We start from the raw sequence: 18,534 nt of genomic DNA, 5'->3' as shown, positions 1-18,534 counted from the left end.
GGTAAATGGAGGCACAGGAAGACCCCCACCCCCATCCCCCAGGTGACTAGGGTGTGACAGTACTGGGGCTGCAGGCCAGGACAGTACTCCTGCTCTCCGCCTTCTTCAGGCCTGGGCAGGAACCCACAGTGAGGTCATTCTTTGCCTTGGGACCCAGGGTTGGAATCTGATTTCTCTCTCCTCCGGTTCCTCCTCTCTGACCTGGCATGTCTTAATCCTGGAGGGACCCCAGGGATCATAAGAGGAGGCCTCAGGGGAGGAGCCTGGCAGTTCTGTGTCTGAGGGTGGAGGGGAGCATAGTTTAAGGGTTGAAGGAGCGCCCCTCTCCAGGCTTCTATGGAAGTTTCTCTTCCCCTCCGGTAGAGTCCCTGCCTACATCCAACAGTGGGGACCTTCCTGTTTGGTTGAAACTGTTTAGCCTGGTTTCCAAGGACATCAACCACCAGTGTCCTCCCTCCACTGCTCCATCCCTGCCTCAATGTTATAACCCACTGTTAAGTGAGCCCTTGGGAAACCAGGTGTTTTTCACTCCTCTGTGCCTTCTGCCTGGGATGCTTTCCCTCCCTTGACCAACTTCTGACCTGCCCTACTCCATACCCGCTGTGTGACCTTTGGACAAATTCCTACAGCCTCCACGCTTCCGTTCCCCATTCTAGAAAATGGAGCCAAGAATGGTTCCTCCCTCTGAGTGGTGGAAAATGATGTGTGTAAGGAGCTTAGAGCCGTGCCTGGCACACAGTGGGGGCTCAGCCCCTCACTACTGCTATCACTCCCACTCCAGGAGGATCTCCCAGCCGGAGGTAGCACTGTCCCAGTACATGGTATAAACACTCATTGTTGACCCCTTCCTTTGTGCAGCCACAATACGCAACACATAGCTTTATCACAGAACTTATCACATCACACTGTAACTGTTTCTCTGCCAGCTTCTCGGACTGGAAAGAACTCGCCAAGGGCAAAGGCTTAACCTAACGAGCTTTGTTTTCTTAGCGTCTAACTCAATGGCTGTCTTTAGTAGCTGGCCTCAGTAGGCACCCAATAAATGCTTTCTGCAAAGATATGCTGAATACACTTCTGTTCATTCAGGAAGAGTCTCCTCCTTTTTCAGGGTTCAGGGATTTTTCTACCTCTCTCTCAGATTCAAAGGCAGAAGATACACAAACATTTTTCAGAATTTCTTTATTCACATGTAAAAAACCTCACCCACACCACAAATACCATCATTATCACCGCGCAGGCAGGCACACACACACACACACACACACGGGCAGACCTAAGATCCCTGTTCCAGTCCCCAGGCTCTAGGGGCCCAGCACAGACATCTCCTGCCAAGCCCTCCCAACCCACCATCAGGGCTATGTCTGAGCACCAAAGGGGCAGGCCGGGCTGTGCTCCAGGCTGGAGCTGGGTCTCCGTGGACCCTCCTCTGCCCAGTCTGTGCATCTTCACCCAGCTTTCACAGCAGGGTGGCCTGTTCAGGATGTGGGACTGGCTGTCTGTACACTGGTAACCGGGCCCTAGTGGCATCTCTGCGGCGCCGGAAAGCCAGGAACTCCTCCCGGAGGGCAGCGCACCGAGCCTCCGGGCCTGGAACACGGGCCATGCTAGGGAGGCTGCCCTCCACCGGAGTCTTCACATCTGCAAGGGGAGACCAGAACAAGGGGAGGGAGAGGTCTAAGGGTCACTGGCCCCATGAAGCCCCCGGGTCCTGCCAGTGCAGATGAGCCACGGGAACAGGAACAGCAAGCCTGGGGCATGGGGGCAATGGGGCCCAGATGGGGAACAGAGTGGGGAGACGGGGAACAGTGGGGCCACACTACCCCTCTGAGGGCTCACACACCTAGCTCTGGCTCAGCTTCAGGTCGGGGCCGAGGGCCAGCCAAGCCCAGGTGCAGAGTCTCCAGCAGTTCCATGTCCCCAGGGAATTCTGAGTCCCACTCGTAGTTCTCATCCACAGACGTGTTCCTCCTGTTAAAAGGGACAAATGTCCAGCACTGGGTGGAGTTTGGAGGGTGACCACAAAAGCCCCAACCCAGAGTCCCCAAGCTGAGGTGGGGCCATGCATTCCCTGCAGATCCTTGGGACCTCAGCCAAAGCTTCTAACAGGGAAAAAGTTTTCCTGGTCCCAGGGTGGGAGTGGAGCCTGAAGGCACAGAGCATTAGGGGAAGTCTGGGCAGGAACGGGAGCCAGGACAGGGATGGACAGAGACTGTCCTCACCTCTTGCTGACTGTCACCACATGCTCCCTCCGGGGCCACCTCTCAGGGCCACTGGCCCAGCTGCTGGTGTCTCCGGGAGCAGGGCTGAGGTAGCTGCCTCCTGCAGAGGGGGCTGTAGAGGGGGGCCGAAGGAACGAGGCACTGCCCCGCCCGCTGCTCTGGCTGGTGAGGCTGCCCCGAGGGGCGGCAGGGAGGAGGCCTGGCAGCAGCCGGTCCCTCAGCGTCCAGTCAGCCAGTGCTGTGTACAGGGGCTCTGGGGCGGCCCCGGCCCCCATCGCAGCCCCGGGGGACACAGTGTCGGGGTCCAGGGGATGAAGGAGAGAGGAGGTGGGGCAGGGCCGGGTATCCATGTAATCTGGGGGTGGAGCAGGCGCGGGCTCCTCAAAAGGGGGCCAGTCCCCGTCCACGTTCATCTCCCGGAAGAAGGGCAGGCTCAGGTACTGGAGCAAGGGTCCCGGAGCAGGCCGAGGACTAGGTGGTGCTGCGGGAGGGGGCCCCACGGGGCTGATGTCTGCAATGCAGAGTGGCTGGGGCTGCCCGCTGGGGCTGCTGCTGCTGCAGTCATAGGACCTGGCCTGGCACTGGGCCGGGGTCCGAGATTCAGCTCGTTCAGAGCCTGACCTTTCTTCAGGGGTTCCCACATTGGGTCCCATCACAAAGCGGCCATCTGGTCCCCGAGAGATGGGCTCCAGGGGTAAGGGCCCCCGACTAGGCGGAGGATCCGGAGGGGGGCTGGGGGGGCCAGCAGGCTCCCCCCAGAGTAGACTCTGGCGCAGGCTGGGGACTGGGGAACCCTGGAGCTTCAGCTTCGCCACGCTATCAGGGCTGCCTGAGCCCGGGGCAGAGCTGGGGAAGGACAGGAGATCAGGCTCTGTGGCAGGCGTCCTATCCCCGGCCAACCCCCTCCTCCCCCCAGGAACCAGCCTCGGGCCTTGAGAGGTTTGGTGTACCACAGAGCGGAGCTGGGGAGAGTAAGGGAAACGAGGACCCCCCCGTGGTGGAGCGGCGGCGGGAAGGCATAGGCAGCAGTGGACAGGCCCCAAGCCGGGGCCTCCGCACTCCCACCCTCACCCCGTTCCCACTTCCGTTCCGCCCCTCCCACCCCGCCCCACAGCACCACCCCAGAAACCGAGATAGTGGGCGCAGAGGGCAGGCAGGAGGAGGCTGCAGAGGTGGAGGGACTTACTGTGGAGCTGACTTCCCGGGAGGAGAGAAGATAAGAGGCGCATCTGTTCGGGCAGGAGAACCAGAGGGGACACCGGCAAAACTCAGGGCCTCCAGGGCCCCAGGCGCTGAGCCTCAACCATCGCCCGCCCGCAACCCCTCCCGCCCCGGGACTGTGCTGGCGGACAGGACGCACCTGGCCCCACCAGCGGCGGGGCGGGGCGGCGGCGGGGAGGGGCTTCCATTCCCCCGTAGGCGGGGCTTAGCGAGGGCGGGGCCTACCTTGGCGGAGGCGCTTGCGGCGGCGACGGGCTGCCCTGCGCCGGTTGGTCAGGCAGGCGGCCAGGATGCTCACGAGGACAGCCACGCCCAGGAAGCAGACCCCGCCCACCACGCCGGCCAGGACCGGCTGGGGCAGGAGGCCAGGCAGCTGTGTGCGCGAGGGGTAGACTTCCAGGCCTGGGCGGGGCCACGAGGGGAATGTCGGTGCCCGCGACCGTAGGCTCGGAGCCCCCAGGCCCAGCGCCCTGCCCTCCCGCCGGCTTCTCACCGGAAGTGGAGACGTTGGCCGTGTTGCTGGGATCGCTGACATAGCTACCGGCCAGGGCCACGAGCCGGAACTCGTACAGTACGTCCTGGGGGTGGGGGTCCAGGAAGGAGTCAGGGCCCAGCTCCCCCCACTGCAGCCCCATTCAGAAAGACTGCAGTTGGGAGGTTAGGGTGGGAGGCTGAGGCCTGGGCTGGAGCTGGGCCCGGAACAGCCGAGGGGAGGACTGTCCCCGTGCCTGCCTCCCACACACCTTGATGAGCCCTGGCACCAGCAGCTGCGTTTCCGTGCCTGCCGCGACGCGGTCCAGCACCTCCCAGCCTTGGGAGCCTTGCCGTCCCTCCAGGACATAGCCGTCCAGCGTCTCAGGGACCAGTTCTGGGGGATCCCAATGCAGGAGCACCCCCCGGGGTGTCCTCACTGCCACCAGGCCTCGGGGAGGTGAGAGGAGCTGAGGCATCTCAGTAGGCGGAAGCCTGGGAGCCGCCGGTGTGGTGGGAAGCCCTGAATAGGACAGAGAGGCATGACGGAGATAGGGTTAGGCTCCCAGTGCCCTTCCCCTATCCCCTGCCCCTTCCACCACACGCCCCTCCAACCCACCTCTCACCACCACCCTTGCCCCCACCTCCGGGCCCATTCTCCCAGAGCCCCGAAGACAAGCCTGAATCATGTTCCACAAACCTCTGCAGACCCCAAGCAGCTGCCCAGCACCTCTGTCCCCTCCCACCCAGGTGGTCACATGTCCGGGTTCTCCCTACCAGTCCTTTCCCACCCGGTTGGCTGCTCTCCCGGGGCAGAGGCTTCTCACCTTCTGGGGCAGACAAGACGATCTCGCTGAAGGGCCCACTCCCCAGCTTGTTCTGTGCTAGGACGCTGAACTGGTACTGGGTTTGGGGCTGCAGCCCCGGCACGAGGAGGTAAGCAGCCCCCACAGGCACTGCCAGGGACACCCAGTCATGGTGGGTTCGGTCAGGACGCTTGGCCCTGGAGGACATGAGGAAATGAGGAAACCTCGTGAACTAGGAGGCCCAGGAAGCTTTTGGAGCATAGAGATCCGACCTGTCCCTTCTCAGCCATCCAGGGTCTCAAGACACGGGGCCTGAACACCTAAGATCCCCAGGAAATAGGGCAGATTTCGGGCAGGGCTGGACTGGAGGGGTGGGGGAAAGGGCAGAGGGTCTGACAGAATGGGGGTTAGGGGGGCAGACAGGAATGGCAGGGGTAGGTCACTTACAGCGGGGTATACCAGACACTGAACCTCTGCAGATAGCCGCCATCAAAGCCAGGCTCCCAGGAGACATTGGCACCCTTGGGCAAAGGCACCACGGACACATTGGTGACAACGTGAGGGCTGGTGCCTGGGGAGGGGGAATTGAGGGAGGGACGATGGTCAGGGCTCTGGGGAAGGTGAAGAACTAAGGGGAGTCCCAGGGCCTCTCACCTCTGTGTATCATCCCAGGCATCCCCTCCCCTCCCCAACCCATGTAGACTTCCAAAAATAATCCCCCTCTCCCGCCCCCGTCTCCTGTCCCACACAGTTTCCTCCAGCTCCTGGCCGGCCCTCCAGCCACTAACCCAGCACATAGACATGTGTGGAGGTGGCCACTCGGGCCACAGCATTGCTGGCGGTGCACTCCCAGCGCCCATGGGCCTCCTTGGTCAGTGGCCGCAGGATGAGGCTGCTGCTGTTGTCCACCTGGGCCTGGGCCTGCAGCCCTCGGCCTACCTACAGAACCACTGGTCAGCCCTGAGGACACACGCAGCCACCCCTCACTGAGGGCAGCTCCAGTGTCCTCCCCCGCCCGGGCCCTGAAGGGCCCCCTCCTTCCCACTGGATGAGCAGGGCAAGGAGAGGCAGGGGTGTAGTGGGCGGGAGCCCAGGCAGAGCAGACTCAGGAGCCTTACCTTGGCCCAAGAGATAGCAGGAGGGGGGTCTCCTTGAGCAGAGCAGGGGATGAGTAGCTCCCGCCCTACTTCTTGAAAATATTCTTCCTTGGGCCGTTCTAGAAAAGCTGGGGGAGCCTGCAAGCCAGATCTGGCATCGGGAGGGGCCTCTCACCCTGCTAGCTAAGGGCCACTCCCCTCTCTGGGTCTCCAGTCATATTCCATTCTCAGGCCCCATCTCCCTCCCTGTAGTCTCTGCTCCCTGGAGGGGCTGCAGGGAATTGGGGGACTGCACAAGGACTGGGGCGCTGGGAAGCCTCTCCGGGGATGTATACACCTCCACAGAACGCCCTTTCACCCTCCCTTCTGCTGCCCACTCCTTCTCCAGAGAGGCCAAGGTTAGTAAGTTGGCCCGACGGGGTACCTTACTTTGGGGGTGTGCGGGCCTTCCATCCGACCTCCCCAGCACCATCTCTGCAGAAACCTCTGGGGTGGTGCCTGACAGCTACGGCTGTGCCCACCATGGGAAAGACGGGAAGCCCCTCCCCACGCATGACTGCCCCACCCCCTGGTCCTCCAGCATCAAGGCCAGGGTGCATCCTCAGCCACCTGGCCCGGTGCGCCTGCCCGTCCACAGGCTCACCTTGAGCAGCACGCGGGTCACCGGGGAGGGCCCAGCGGTACCAAGACTGTTGTAGGGCGTGCAGGAGTATTCTCCCAGAGCGTCCTCATTCCCCAGGGCAATGATCAGTGAGCCCTCCGGGCCCTGGGACCAGCCAGGGAGCTGGAGGGGAGAGGAGAGAGGAGATGGCCACCAGTCCCAGCAGCAGGGCAGGGGTGGGAGAGGGAGGAGAAAGCCGCCTCCCTACAGAGGATTCCTCCTCCAGGCCTGATCTCTCTCTGAACTGGTCCTTCACTTATCTTCCCCAGGGGCACCCCTGGAGCTGAGCCCTGGTAGGGGGCTCCCTGCCTGCCGGGGTGTCCCCCACCTGTCTTCCCATCACTCCACGATGAAAGTCAGCATTTTCCATCCCAAATCCCTTCCTTTCCCTGCTTTCCTTCCCTATTTCTTTGTTAAGGGCCCCACTGTCCCTACTAACCCCAGACTCCTCACTCCCCCATCCGAATGCTCACCAGCTCTGTCCTCTGGGAAGGCCTTTGTCTAGGCGTCAAGCCCGTCCACTGCCATGACCTCCTCACCTCTCCCCTGGACCGTCTCAACAGCCTCTGAACCCCTGTCCCTGCATCCACTCTGTCCTCCACTCACTGACGGACTCAGCTCCTGCTCAGAGCTCCGAAGCTGTCACACCTCTGCTCAGACAACTTCACGGGCTTTTTTGGTAACATTCAACAAAAATGTACTGAGTCCTAATTGCAGAAGCCCCGGGGACCCTGGGATCCAAAGACACGGGGGCAGCCCTCCATGGGTTGTATTCCCTTTGCGAAGATTGCCAGGGAACAATGGAACAGTCACTCGGTATCCACAGAGCTTCCTTCTGGCCCCAACCTATCCCTTGAGCTTTCTCGGTAGCATCACGTCCCCACAGGCACTGGGACTCCCACCAGCCCCCCGCCCCGACTCTGGGGTTCACCATACCCTACACACACTGCACGGTTCCCTGCCCCAGGGCCCTGGCTTCCGCTTGGAATGTCTGTGCATCCCCAAGGCCCATCACCAAAGTCCCAGAAGCCGCTGCTGAGCTCTCCTCAACCAGCCCCAGCCTTCCAGCGTGTGTGCTGCCCTAGCCCCTCCGGCTGTGCTCTTAAGGACAGTTGTGGCATTCCTGTTCCCCAAACACCCCACACAGCCCCGGGGAAGAAGTGTACCCCAGCCACCGACCTGAATTCAGTGGAGCTCCCTCCAGCCCAGCTACTCTGACTAGGAGAACACCAAGCTGAGCCCTTCCTTCCCCTGGGGCCGAGGCCCCTACCTTATCCAGCTGCAGGGCCTGCCCATCCTTGGTCCAGCTGACAAAGAGCAGTGGGGGGTTAGCCCGGACCGGGCACTGGATCACCCCCCGCATGCCCACAGGCAGGGGTGTCTCCGGAGGCATCGCTGTCACCCGGGCTGGGTCTGGTGGAGGGGAGCAGTGGGAGGTTAGAGGGCAGGAGCTCAGCCCGGCCCAGGGGAGGGGAGCAGACTGGGGAGGGAACGGGGTCAGGCTTACAGAGCACTGTGAGGTAGGCAGAGGCCGAGGGCGGGCGCGGGAGGCCGTTGCTGGCCACGCAGGTGTAGCGGCCCGCGTCATCAGGCTGGGCGGCCTGCAGTCGCAGACTCCCGTCCACCAGGATCCGCACGCGGGGCTGCAGCCGTCTGCAAGATGGCATGTGTGGGCCGGGTTCCAGGCTTGTTCCTCGAAGTCTGCCTACCGGCCCCTCACCCACCCCCAAGCCCCACCTGATGTGGAACACGTTGGTGCTGTCCTGGAACCAGCTGTAGGTGAGGTTAGTGGGGTACGCCTCAGCCCGGCAGGCCAGGGAAACATCCTGGGAGGCATTGACCGAACTGTTCCTGGGGGGTACCACGATGACTGGGGGACCTGTTGGGGGAGCACAAGGGGAGGGAGGGGCATCAGCCCCTGAGGTCAGTCTGCCCAGAACCCTGAGGTCCCTTCAGCAGTTCTTCCGGATCTGCCTTCTGGAATACAGAAGGGGCTGCTACAGGGCCTCGGGGAGCCGAAACGGGCTCTGACCCTGTACGTGAAAAAAGTTCCTTCTCTCCCCCAGACCAGCTCCCCTTCCCTCCAGGAACACCACCGTTCACCCAGATTCCCCGGCCTAGAAGCTGTGTGTGTGCGTGGGGTTGGGAAATCGGTTTTATTATTTGCCTATTTACCCTTTACATCCCTCATCTGTCCCACCTGAAGTCACCTCTGTGTGTCTTACCCTACTGCGGATACCCAGTACCTTACCCCAGGGTACTGCGGCAACCTCTGACCCCGGCTCCCCCTCTCTGCCCCTCCGAAAGCCATTCATGTAGAAATGCCTCCCTTTGGCCCCAGGACACTTCTGCCCCAGAACTCACAACAGCTCCTGGCTCCTACCACGTTAAGCTCAAATTTCTTGATCTAGCCTCATGGGGCCTCATGATCCAACAGCTCCCAGCCTGGCCAACGTTACAGACTCAGGTCACTAGGGGCAGCCGGCTCTGCGCCTCATTCCCACTGCCCTGCCTTTGCTCCGAACACCATCTGGAACGCTTTTCCCACGGAGTCGGGCCAGGCCACGCAGTCTGGTGGGCTGCTCCACCGCCCTCGCCCCTCCCTGGGCTCTGCTGTGCCAGTGGTCAGTCCTAAGAGGTAATGATCCAAGCTAGCATAGAGAACACCACCGGCACGCCAGCCGCTCCCATAAGCACGTCACCGCACGACTCTTCACAAGTCCTCACAAGTGCCTTCTGTGGGAGGAGTTACTGTCTCCCCTCCACAGATGAGGAAATGGAGGCTCAGAGGCAGAAAAGTGAGGAGAGCTGCCCCAGGTTAACAGGGCAGGCAAGCCTCATCCGGGCCTTCCCGCCACTGGTGGACTTGGCCCCTAGCAGTTCCAGGTACGCCCGCCCTCAGGACCAAGGAGAGCAACAGGACGCTGGTTCCTCCGACTTCCCTGCGGAGGAGGCATGGCAGGCAGAGTCCAGGCCCCGTTGCTCACTTTCCTCAAAGGGGCTTGGACAGGAATTACTAAGTGCTGATCACTGTGCTCGGTTAAGTTCTTGTAATAGTGCTAAGATGCAAATATGAACCTCCTTATATGTAGACGAGGAAACTGGGCATCGGGGGGGTCACACACTACACTGCTGGGCACTAAATGTCTACTTGTCCATTCACTGATCCTTTATAAAATTAAGATGCTGGTTTTGGAGGACCAGCCTGAACTGGGAGCTCCCTCTCTCTCCACACACCCCTCCCCATTTCTTCTGTGTGCACCCCAGCTGCAGGTCATGGCCCTCCCCCGAGAGCACCTAGCACCAGCAGCTGGGTGGCGTGGGAGGTGCTGCCCTCAGTGCTGGAGGCTTGGCAGGTGTAGACTCCGGAGCTGCCTCGCTCCACCCGTCGGATCCACAGCGTCCCATTCTGCACCTAGGGTAGGAGGGGATGAGGAGGGTCCCCTGTGCCTCCCCCTGCCCTCCCACTGGCCTCCGACCCTGCACTCCCGAGGCTGGCCGGCAGAGGGAGGCAGCACACCGGGCTCAGGAAGCCAACACACAGCCCCTCCTGTGGGAGCATGGCCTTTGCCCGGTCCTCCAGCCCCCCTCCCAGGCCTCCACCTGCCTCCCTCGCTCTATCTACCCTCCTTGCCCAGCCCCAGTACTCACTTGCACCTGACCCTGGCCCTGGCCCTGGCCAAGGTCCTGTCCTCGGAGCTTCCAGGTCACATGAGGCTGCGGGCTGCCCCGGGCCACACAACGCAGGGTCACAGACTCGAGTTCCCGAACTTCCAGCACCTGGGGAGGCGTCTCCAGGAACTGAGGGGACGCTGCAGAGAGGCATGGGGGTGCCAGATATCAGTCCACAGAGCAGTGTCCGAGGGCCAGGAAGGCAGGTCAGGGCTGCAGCCCTCAGCCCACCAGGCCAGGACCACCCTGTCTGCCGCCCTCTGGGCCCAGTGAGGAATGTGTCAGCCTATCCCCACACTGGCCTGTAGAGCTGGCCACGGGGCTGCACACGGCTGGGGGCTGCGGGAGAGCCAGTGGCCTCTGACGCTGCTCCAGGAGACCCGCTTTGCCCCTCATCAGTGGCATCATCCAGTCTCCACAGAGAAATGGGAACAATTAGGACTTCCCTCCCTTCTAGGGGCTGAGAGAGTTCATGAGGTGCTGCGTTAAAAGGTGTTTGGGGAAAAAAAAACTCGCTGAGTATGTCGTGAGCTATGTGTCATTCGGGACCCCACAGCCCCCGTCGCGTCCCCCCCTCCCCGCCAGAGCAGCAGGAACAGGTAAGACTCAAGTTCCAACAGGGCCTCACAGGCAGCTGGGACCCCGCCTGAAGAAGAGGAAGCGCCAGCGTGGGGCGGGGGAGATGCAGACAGTGAGCCAGCAAACAAGGGGTGTCAACAAGGGTGGGGCACGGGAACCCCTGCCCCCCCCAGCCACAGGCCCCCATCATGCTGCTCTCCTCCCTTCGCCACCACCTGCTCCCGGCTTCATACAATTGACCGTGAGGTGCACCCAGGAGCCGTTAGCAGAGTCGTCCTCAGGGCTGTGCTGGTCCAGGAAGAGCACGCGGCACTCGTACCAGCCCTGGTCTTCCACTCGGAGCCCCTCAATCTGGAGAGATGCCCCTTTCTGCAGCCGGACTCGCCCTGGGAGAGGAGCCCCAAAGCCCTGGTCACACTGGTGGTTCTCAGAGCTCAAGAATGGGCCCAGTCTCCTCCAGTTACCCTGATCAAGTGGGGCCCGGCCCAGAGAGACACAGGTGGGGCTGGGTCACTGAGGGCAGGTCCCTCCACTCAGCCCTGGATCACCCCTGCCTTTCAGCAGCTGCGACCCTGTCTAGACCAAGAGAACCCCGAGCGGCAGCAGGTGGACAACACACTCTCCTGAACTGCAGGGGCTGCAAAGGCCGTTGGGGGACGGGGGTGGGGGGTTAAGAGCCACACTTAGTCTCCCTGTGACTCTTACAGGACCTATCCCACCCCACAGCTCTTTATAGGGGCAAGGTCTGGCTCCCCGAGTACTCCTCCTGCCAGAGGACAGTCCCTGGAAACCTCAGCAGTGTTTGGGGCCTGAGCAGGGACCCAGGTCTCGCCTCCCAAAGCCCCTAATCCCCCAGGGCTATTATCAACGGCCTAAGCGCCTTAGGGTGGCCAGAGTCCAGCCCAGCCAGGCAGCAAGGTCAGCAGCCTCTTCACCCCATCCCCCTATGCCCCTGGGCCCCCCACCCCCGCTGGCTGGCCATGTGGAGCTCCACAAAGCCACAGAGCCACAGCCCAGGCAGACACCCCGGTGCACCCTCAGTTGGCATCTGGCACACCAGCAGGTTCAGACGGATGCCACCCCCGCAGATCCCTCAGCACCCTCCCCACACAGCCTCGGGTGTCCCTGAGGCCTGCACTCGGGAGCCAGAGAGACTCCCTTGGACAAGTCAGCTGACTTCAGTGTCACCTGTAAGAGAGGGAAGGCAAACCTGGCCAGGTGGGGTGTGGGGAACACTGGGCTCACATACTGTTGAACAAACGAACAAGCACAAGATTTGAAATCAGAAGCTGGACTTGAACTTGATCCTGCCTCTTGCCTGGTTACACATCCTCTCCTCCAGCCCGAGCAATGGCCAGCCCCAGCACGCACCAAGCTGCCCTAACAGAAACCTGGGACCACCTTAACTCCTGTCGGTTACCTCCCACACCTGCATTTTCAGTACATCTTCGAAATTCTGCCTCCTCGGTATCTGTTTCTTCTCCAGGAACCTCGCCTTGGTGTGGTCCCGTAGCACCTCTCCCCTGCATTCCTCCACGGCCCACCAGCTCGTCTCCCTGCCTCGAGCCCATCTTCTGTCGCATGCATCAGCCACACCTTGGCCTTTGATAGGGATGGATGAGACTTTCTCAATCTTTGGGGTTACACAAAACCACTGCCACTCTTTTTTTTTTTTTTTTTAAAGATTTTATCTATTTATTTGACAGAGAGATCACAAGCAGGCAGAGAGGCAGGCAGAGAGAGAGGAGGAAGCAGGCTCCCTGCTGAGCAGAGAGCCCAATGCGGGGCTCGATCCCAGGACTCTGAGATCATGACCTGAGCCAAAGGCAGCGGCTTAACCCACTGAGCCACCCAGGCGCCCCACCACTGCCACTCTTAAGACAAGTCCTCTCACACCGGCCTGCACCCACGGACCAGACATTGCCCCTAATCGGCCGTTCTAATACCAGAAATTCTGACGCTGTGCGTCTGCTTCCCTTCTACCTCCAGGGTGATGTTTCCAAAATATAAATGAAGCCTGCAGTGCCCCTAGTGTTGTCAGGGAAGAGGAGTATGATCGCATTCAGGCTGGGGTGGTGATCTTAGTAAGGCCAGGGCTTTTTTCTTCTGAGGATGAGGTCCAGAGGTCTGGACTCTCCGGGTGGGGACCTGCTTCACAGGCTGGGAGTTGAATTCCCCACCCAGGAGATAAGCCTACACTTTGCAGGTAAATATTTAACATAATCACACCCTCCACCCTGCTCTGGGATTCCTCCGGCACCCTAACTGGCCTGGCCACAGAGCCCCGCAGACGCCAGTGTGCGGCCTCTCCTAAGTGCCATAGGATAGCAACTTTTCACGATGGTGACCCTCGAGTTCTACAAGGGAGGAAGAAGAGAAAAGGGAGACTGAGCCCTGAACCTGGACCACCAGCACCATATTTAATCCTCCCAAGATTTCACTTAGAGGAAAGGACCGGAAGGGCCGGAGCCTGGTGGGCTCTAGACCTCCCGCATGCAGGGGTGTGTAAAGGGAGCAGGAGACACAGAATCTGCTCTCCAGCTCTTGGAAGGCAGAGAACCCACACTCACGTACATGTACAAGTTCACATACACACAGTTCAAGAAATGGTGTTTGGTGTGTCCGGACAGTCCAACGACCGCCAAGCGAGAAGACTACCGAGCACTTTCAGAGACCACCGGAGGGTAGCAAGGGGAGATGACAGGAGAGAGCGGGGGTTCTGAACAGAAGGAGAGAACTACTTTGAACCCCACAGCTCAGGGCAGAGAGAAAACCCGTGCCTCCCTGCCACACGGGCTACCTTCAAACCCCCAAGAAAGACGCCATGAAAGTCAAAGACCAGAACTGTTTCATGGATTAGAATGGTAGGTCTGAGACAACCCCGCCCCCGGCGAGGGGGCGTAGCGTGAGTAATCCGAGGCTGCCATCCCTCTGGACACCGGGACCACAAAGGCGCCCGGCACAGGCTCCGTGCTGGGCGCTGGATGGACAGTCACTGCCTTCCTCCTGGATGCAGCCCCAACCTGGTCCGTACTGCTCTCCCCTACTCTGTGCTAGTCTGTAAAGCCCGGCGACTCCGCCAGATGGGTTCTGGAGTACTCCAAGAGGGGCTGCTTTGGTCTCGGGCACAGTCCCTCCCACACTCTAGGCCACCGGCCTCACACACAGTCCCGGACCATCTCTCCTTCACTTGCCCAGAGAGCTTATGACAGGACACCATTGTCCTTAGCAACCTCCACCTCCTGTTGCCTAGCAACCACAGTCCCGAGTCCCCTACACAAAGGAAGAGAGGCCCCTTCCACACTGGGAGGCAGTAAGAGAGTTAATGGGCACGGGGGCCTCCCCCCAGGGCCCTGACTCCCCAGACCAGCGCAGGCCAGGCCAGGAGCTCCAGACGAGGGGCAGGGGTGGACAGAAAGGGCAGGGTAGGAAGAGCCCTGGTGGTGACTTCTCCCAGTCCTTGCAGCTCCAAGGAGCAACAAAACGGAAACCCACGGGTCACAAAGTTGCCAGCCACACAGTGGCTTGTCGGCCCAAGGGATCCCAAAGCAGGGCGGAGGGCGGGAAGGACAGTTGCACAGCCCCCAGGAAAAGCCCTCTCCCTCCACAGCCCCACCCGCACCTGCCCCGTCCTCCCCCGGGGAACTCTCTCTAACAGCCCAGCCTCAGCCCCGGGGCCCAAACCCCTCCTGCCTGCCAGACCCCACAGAGGCAGGGAGGGAGGGCTGGTGGGTACGGCCGTTTCCCCCCACTGTCCTCGCTGGGGCCTGCTGTCCTCAGCCCTCACAGGGCCTGTGGAGACACACACGCTCCCACCAGGCTGTTTGCCAACAACTGTCCCCAGTTTGAAAAACTCTTCCTTCAGCAGCACCTGTCGGAGCTCAGCCTGCCCCTCAGGAAGACCTCAGCCAATCCCAGGGCCGATCTCGGGATTCAAACTCAAGAGGGAAAAGGTGGGGGTCTCTTCCCCCACCAACGTCTGCCCAGGTGGCCTTTCCCGGATCCCCCCAGGCAGAGAAAGGCAGGAAGACGGTCTAACCGGGGAGCCCCAGCCCCCACCTTGGGCCCTCCCACACACTGCTCTCTGAGGCCTTCAGGAAACCGCTCAGATTAAGGATCCATCTGGGATTAGAAGGAAGCCAAGCCCTCTGAGGGAGCCAGCGAGGGGGCAGGGGTGCAGAAGGCGGAGAAGGAGGCCCCTGGGAGGCCAATGTACTAGTGGAAATCCTGACAGGAGCCACCAGAAGCAGGAACTCGGCCTGGCCCCATTCATTCCCTAATCTTTAGAGAACCTGGCCCTGGCCAGCCCCCCACCAGACGCACGCACACGTCTTCTGTACTCAGACCAGACTGGGCCCCCACTGGAGCAGCAGGCGAGTCACAGACCCACCCACCCTGCTGCCCATCCGCCCACCCCACAGAGGCCTTGAACCTCCTAAGCGGCATTTGAGACAGTGGGGGAGGGGGAGGCAGAGCAGTAGAGAAGTCCTGACCTCCACCGCCCCCCACCCACCGTCCTTGGTGTGTTGGTAGCACCTCCCAACTTCCCACATGAGGACCAGTCTTACCCACGTAATCAGGGTCGATGCGGGGAGAGTAGAGGCCGAACTGGATGAAGATGGGAAGCAGGAATCCAAAACGCAGCCACTCAATGACATGCAGGGGTGGGCGGCCGGCGGGGGGCAGCAGGTCACAGCCCAGCACTGCAGTCTCGCCCTCTCGGCCCACCACGGACACCACCTCAGGCTTCCCTCGACCTGTGAGGTGGGGCAGGCCCACAGCAGGGACCCTGGTCAGGGCTGGGAGAGGGCGCTCCTCGGTAGCTCTGAGGGCTCCCCCGGGCTTGGCGAAGTGACTGAGAGACTCTGCAACATCTCCAGGACCCGCCCTACCACCACCACCCCCCCCCGGCCCCTGCTCCCCTCCCCGGGGACTGCTCCCCACACCAAGGCCAGCGGGGAGCACCTGAGCCCTGGGAGTCCGGCTCACCGTCAGCCCCCTGGCTGATGATCAGGCTGAGGATGGTCACACCGAGGCACCAAACCATAGCCCACGGCCTGCGTGCCTGGCCCCTCCTATCCACGGGGGCCCAGGCGGAGGGGCCTGGGGGTGTCCACAGCCCAGCAAGCCCCACAGCGCCCTCTGAGTGGGTGGCAGCTTTCAGCGCTCACTCTTCTGAATGATCTGGGTTTGGCTCACATAACACCTGCTGAAGTCGCTCCCGGAGCACCAGACTTAAACGCAAAATGCACAGCAACACACAGAGTTGGCCAATCCTTGGGACCGGAAGAAACCCCACAGTTAGAGAAAGGCCAGGACGAGAGCAAAGGAAGAGAGAGGAGAGAAGATAAGTAGGGGAGGGGCCCAGAGACCAGAGATCCTGTAGCCCTGGGGAATCAGGGCCCTCCAGGGCCAGGGTGGGAGCTCTGGAAGGGCCAGGGAGCACTGGGTGGGGAGACCCGACAGGTGAGGGCACAGGGAGGGTGGGGCACAGTAGTGGGAAGATCTTAAGGAAGACAGAGGAATTCCAGGGAAACCAGGGGTTCCGTAAGTGCTCAGGAGGCTGAGCTGGGAGGGAACTGGGGCTCCTATCCACTTGGAAAAAGATGTCAGGAAAATGGGAGAGGAAGAGGCCCCACGGCTCAGCCTCCTCTGTTCTCCTTCCTTAGCCCTGAGGCTAGTAACAAGATCGCAAGGCTTACACCCCACAGTGACAAGCAGGGACCCCCGGGATCCCAGACAGGCTTGCTCAGGGGCACGGAGCCAGTGAAGGGCAAAACCTGTATCAGAATCACACAAAGCGGCTCCCAGGGAACCCCCACGCACGATTCCTTGCCCATTCCCCCAGCCTCTGTGAACCCTGGAAACTGGAGACCTTACACCTTTCTCTCCACTCGGCCTCCCAACACGGCTCGGGCAGCAAGTGAGTCAGGCACTGGGAGAGGAGGGGCGGCCTCCCCAACCTGGTGGAAGGCTCCCGCCCCCAGCATCCTCCAGGTCTGGGCAGGTCCCCTGGCAGGCCGCTGGCAACTTTCCCTCCGGTTGGCACCTTTCCCTCTGTGATGCTGCCAGGCAGCCCTCGGCCCTGACCCAGGTGCCTCACCCCAGGGCTCCCCATTCACTGTCCTTGGGGCCCAGGGTTTGCCAGGCTTTCCCTTCCCCAACCCTAGAGGCCAGACCCAAGAGAAGCCAGAGAGCCTGCGAGTCCTTAGGGTGTACAGAGTGAGCCCTGGGTAGAGCGGCCCCAGCCCCAGAGCATCTAGGGTAATCACAGCGGGCTAGGGTCAGGGGCACGGCTGCCGTGGGCCCCAGAAAGCCAACCAGGCTCGCACTGTGGCCTCCACCCCACTCTTGGCCTCCCACTTCTGGACTGGTTGTAAAATGTTTTCCACGCCCCGCAGCCTGACCCGGGCTTCTACTTAGCAGCCAGCGGCCCGACAACTCACCAGCAAACATTCCGCTTGCTTCCCCCTGCCCCCAGCCAGCTCTCCCATTCTTCCCTGACAGATCATTTTCCAAGTGGATAGGAACCCCAGTTCCCTCCCGGGTTTCCCCCGAATTCCTCTGTTTTCCTACATCTTCCTACTCCTCTGCCCACCCACTCCCCAACCACGTCCTCACCTGTCGGGTCTCCCCACCAAGTGTTCCAATTCCAGCTATCCCTACTTCTCACCGTACCCCCCCCCCGCCCCCAGTACCCATCTTCCACCCCTGATCTCCAACTGCACCAGGTTCTCCGCGCTTCAAAGAACTCCCCTCCTGTCTCCTCCAGGATCCACACCACCACCCCCTTCTCCCATCCTCTGCCCTGGAATCTCCCTCCCCATATTCTCCAGCCTCAGCCCACAATACTCTTCTGATGCTTCCCCCCCAGTTCCCCGCTCCTTCGCCCGCTCGGGACCCAGAACTCCCCCTTTCGGAACCCCCGGACCCACCCCCTGCACAGACGCGCGCACACACCCACACACCCACACGCGCGCGCGCGCGTTACCTCCAGACGCCTCCGGGTCTCGGGGAACCCCCCCACCCGCCCACCAAAAAGCCCACTTCACTCCCCAGAACTCTAGTTCTGCTCCCCAGAGAATCCCACGGCGCCCCAGCGCTCCCGCGGGCTCCGCGCCCCCCGGACTCCCGAGCCCCGCGGGCGGCCGTCCCTGCCCCCGGCGCGCCCCCGCCCTCACCTGCCCGGCGCCGCGCGGCCCGGCTCCCGCAGCCACACAATAGGGGGCGGGCCCGCCTCCCGCCCGGCGCCCCAGCGCCCGCGTCGCCCTGGAGACCGCCGCGCCCCGCCCGCTGCCGAGGGGGCCGACCGGCGGGGCGGGGCGGCCGCGACCCCCGAGCGGCCTGGGAGTTGTAGTTTCGGTGGCGCGGGACGCGTGGCCGCGGGCTCGGGCCGCCCCCTGGCGGAGCTCCGCGCGCCGGGCGCCACCCGGGGCAGCCGCCGCCAGGACCCAGGCCCCGGCCGACCGGAGCCGGCCCGCCCCTGTCCCGAGCCAGCCGCCCGCGAGCCCCGCCGTCCGCGCTCGGCCGGGAACAGGACCCCCGGGGGACCCGCGCGGTGGGGGGTGGGGCCCGGGCTCGCCTCCCCCGCCCCACCCCCACCGCCACCCACCCGCTTCTGCTCCGGCCCGACTGGAAATACCTGTCTGCGCTGGCGAGCTCCCAGCTCCTGCCCCGGCGCCTCCCACAGGGTGCCCAGGGGACCGTGCGCCCGGGCCGAGGCTGCCAGGTCGCCCCCGCGGCAGCTCGCAGCGCCCGCGACCCCGCGAAACAGTCCCGGGGAGAGGGGGGCGGGCAGGACGGGAGGC

The 18,534-nt window shown here is 62.3% G+C and overlaps 1 protein-coding gene across 2 annotated transcripts; it reads right to left on the bottom strand.

Moving 5' to 3' along the window:
* Positions 1–1,162: 1,162 nt before the first annotated feature.
* On the bottom strand, positions 1,163–18,000 carry IGSF9 (immunoglobulin superfamily member 9). Of its 2 annotated transcripts, XM_047704596.1 has the most exons (21): positions 17,908–18,000; positions 15,716–16,002; positions 15,295–15,483; positions 10,960–11,112; positions 10,127–10,287; positions 9,773–9,890; positions 8,213–8,354; positions 7,983–8,128; positions 7,746–7,888; positions 6,458–6,598; positions 5,836–5,952; positions 5,506–5,656; positions 5,165–5,288; positions 4,739–4,914; positions 4,184–4,434; positions 3,934–4,018; positions 3,666–3,842; positions 3,406–3,448; positions 2,220–3,065; positions 1,841–1,968; positions 1,163–1,638 (listed from the first exon to the last, which is right to left on the bottom strand). In XM_047704596.1, the coding sequence occupies exons 2-21, from the start codon at positions 15,771–15,773 to the stop codon at positions 1,457–1,459; spliced, it is 3,531 nt and encodes a 1,176-aa protein (XP_047560552.1). In that variant the 5' UTR covers positions 15,774–16,002; positions 17,908–18,000; the 3' UTR covers positions 1,163–1,456. The 2 variants fall into 2 exon arrangements, with proteins under 2 accessions (XP_047560552.1, XP_047560553.1); XM_047704597.1 differs by lacking the exons at positions 10,960–11,112; positions 15,295–15,483; positions 15,716–16,002; positions 17,908–18,000 and adding an exon at positions 10,450–10,625.
* Positions 18,001–18,534: the final 534 nt, after the last annotated feature.

Source organism: Lutra lutra, chromosome 15, assembly GCF_902655055.1.
Source record: "Lutra lutra chromosome 15, mLutLut1.2, whole genome shotgun sequence".
NCBI classification, from domain to species: Eukaryota; Metazoa; Chordata; class Mammalia; order Carnivora; family Mustelidae; genus Lutra; species Lutra lutra.
The sequence above is the reverse complement of the archived record's forward strand: the minus strand, read 5'-3'. Positions and strand labels throughout refer to the sequence as shown.

Bases quoted from the DNA above. Each gene is read 5' to 3' on its own strand.
- IGSF9 (XM_047704596.1), bottom strand. From the start codon at position 15,773: ATGGTTTGGTGCCTCGGTGTGACCATCCTCAGCCTGATCATCAGCCAG. The intron at 6,599-7,745 runs GTAGGGGCCTCG...TCTCCCCTCCAG, and splicing joins AGGCCCTGCAGCTGGATAAG to CTCCCTGGCTGGTCCCAGGG. The intron at 5,289-5,505 runs GTTAGTGGCTGG...CCCCCTCCCCAG, and splicing joins CACACATGTCTATGTGCTGG to GCACCAGCCCTCACGTTGTC.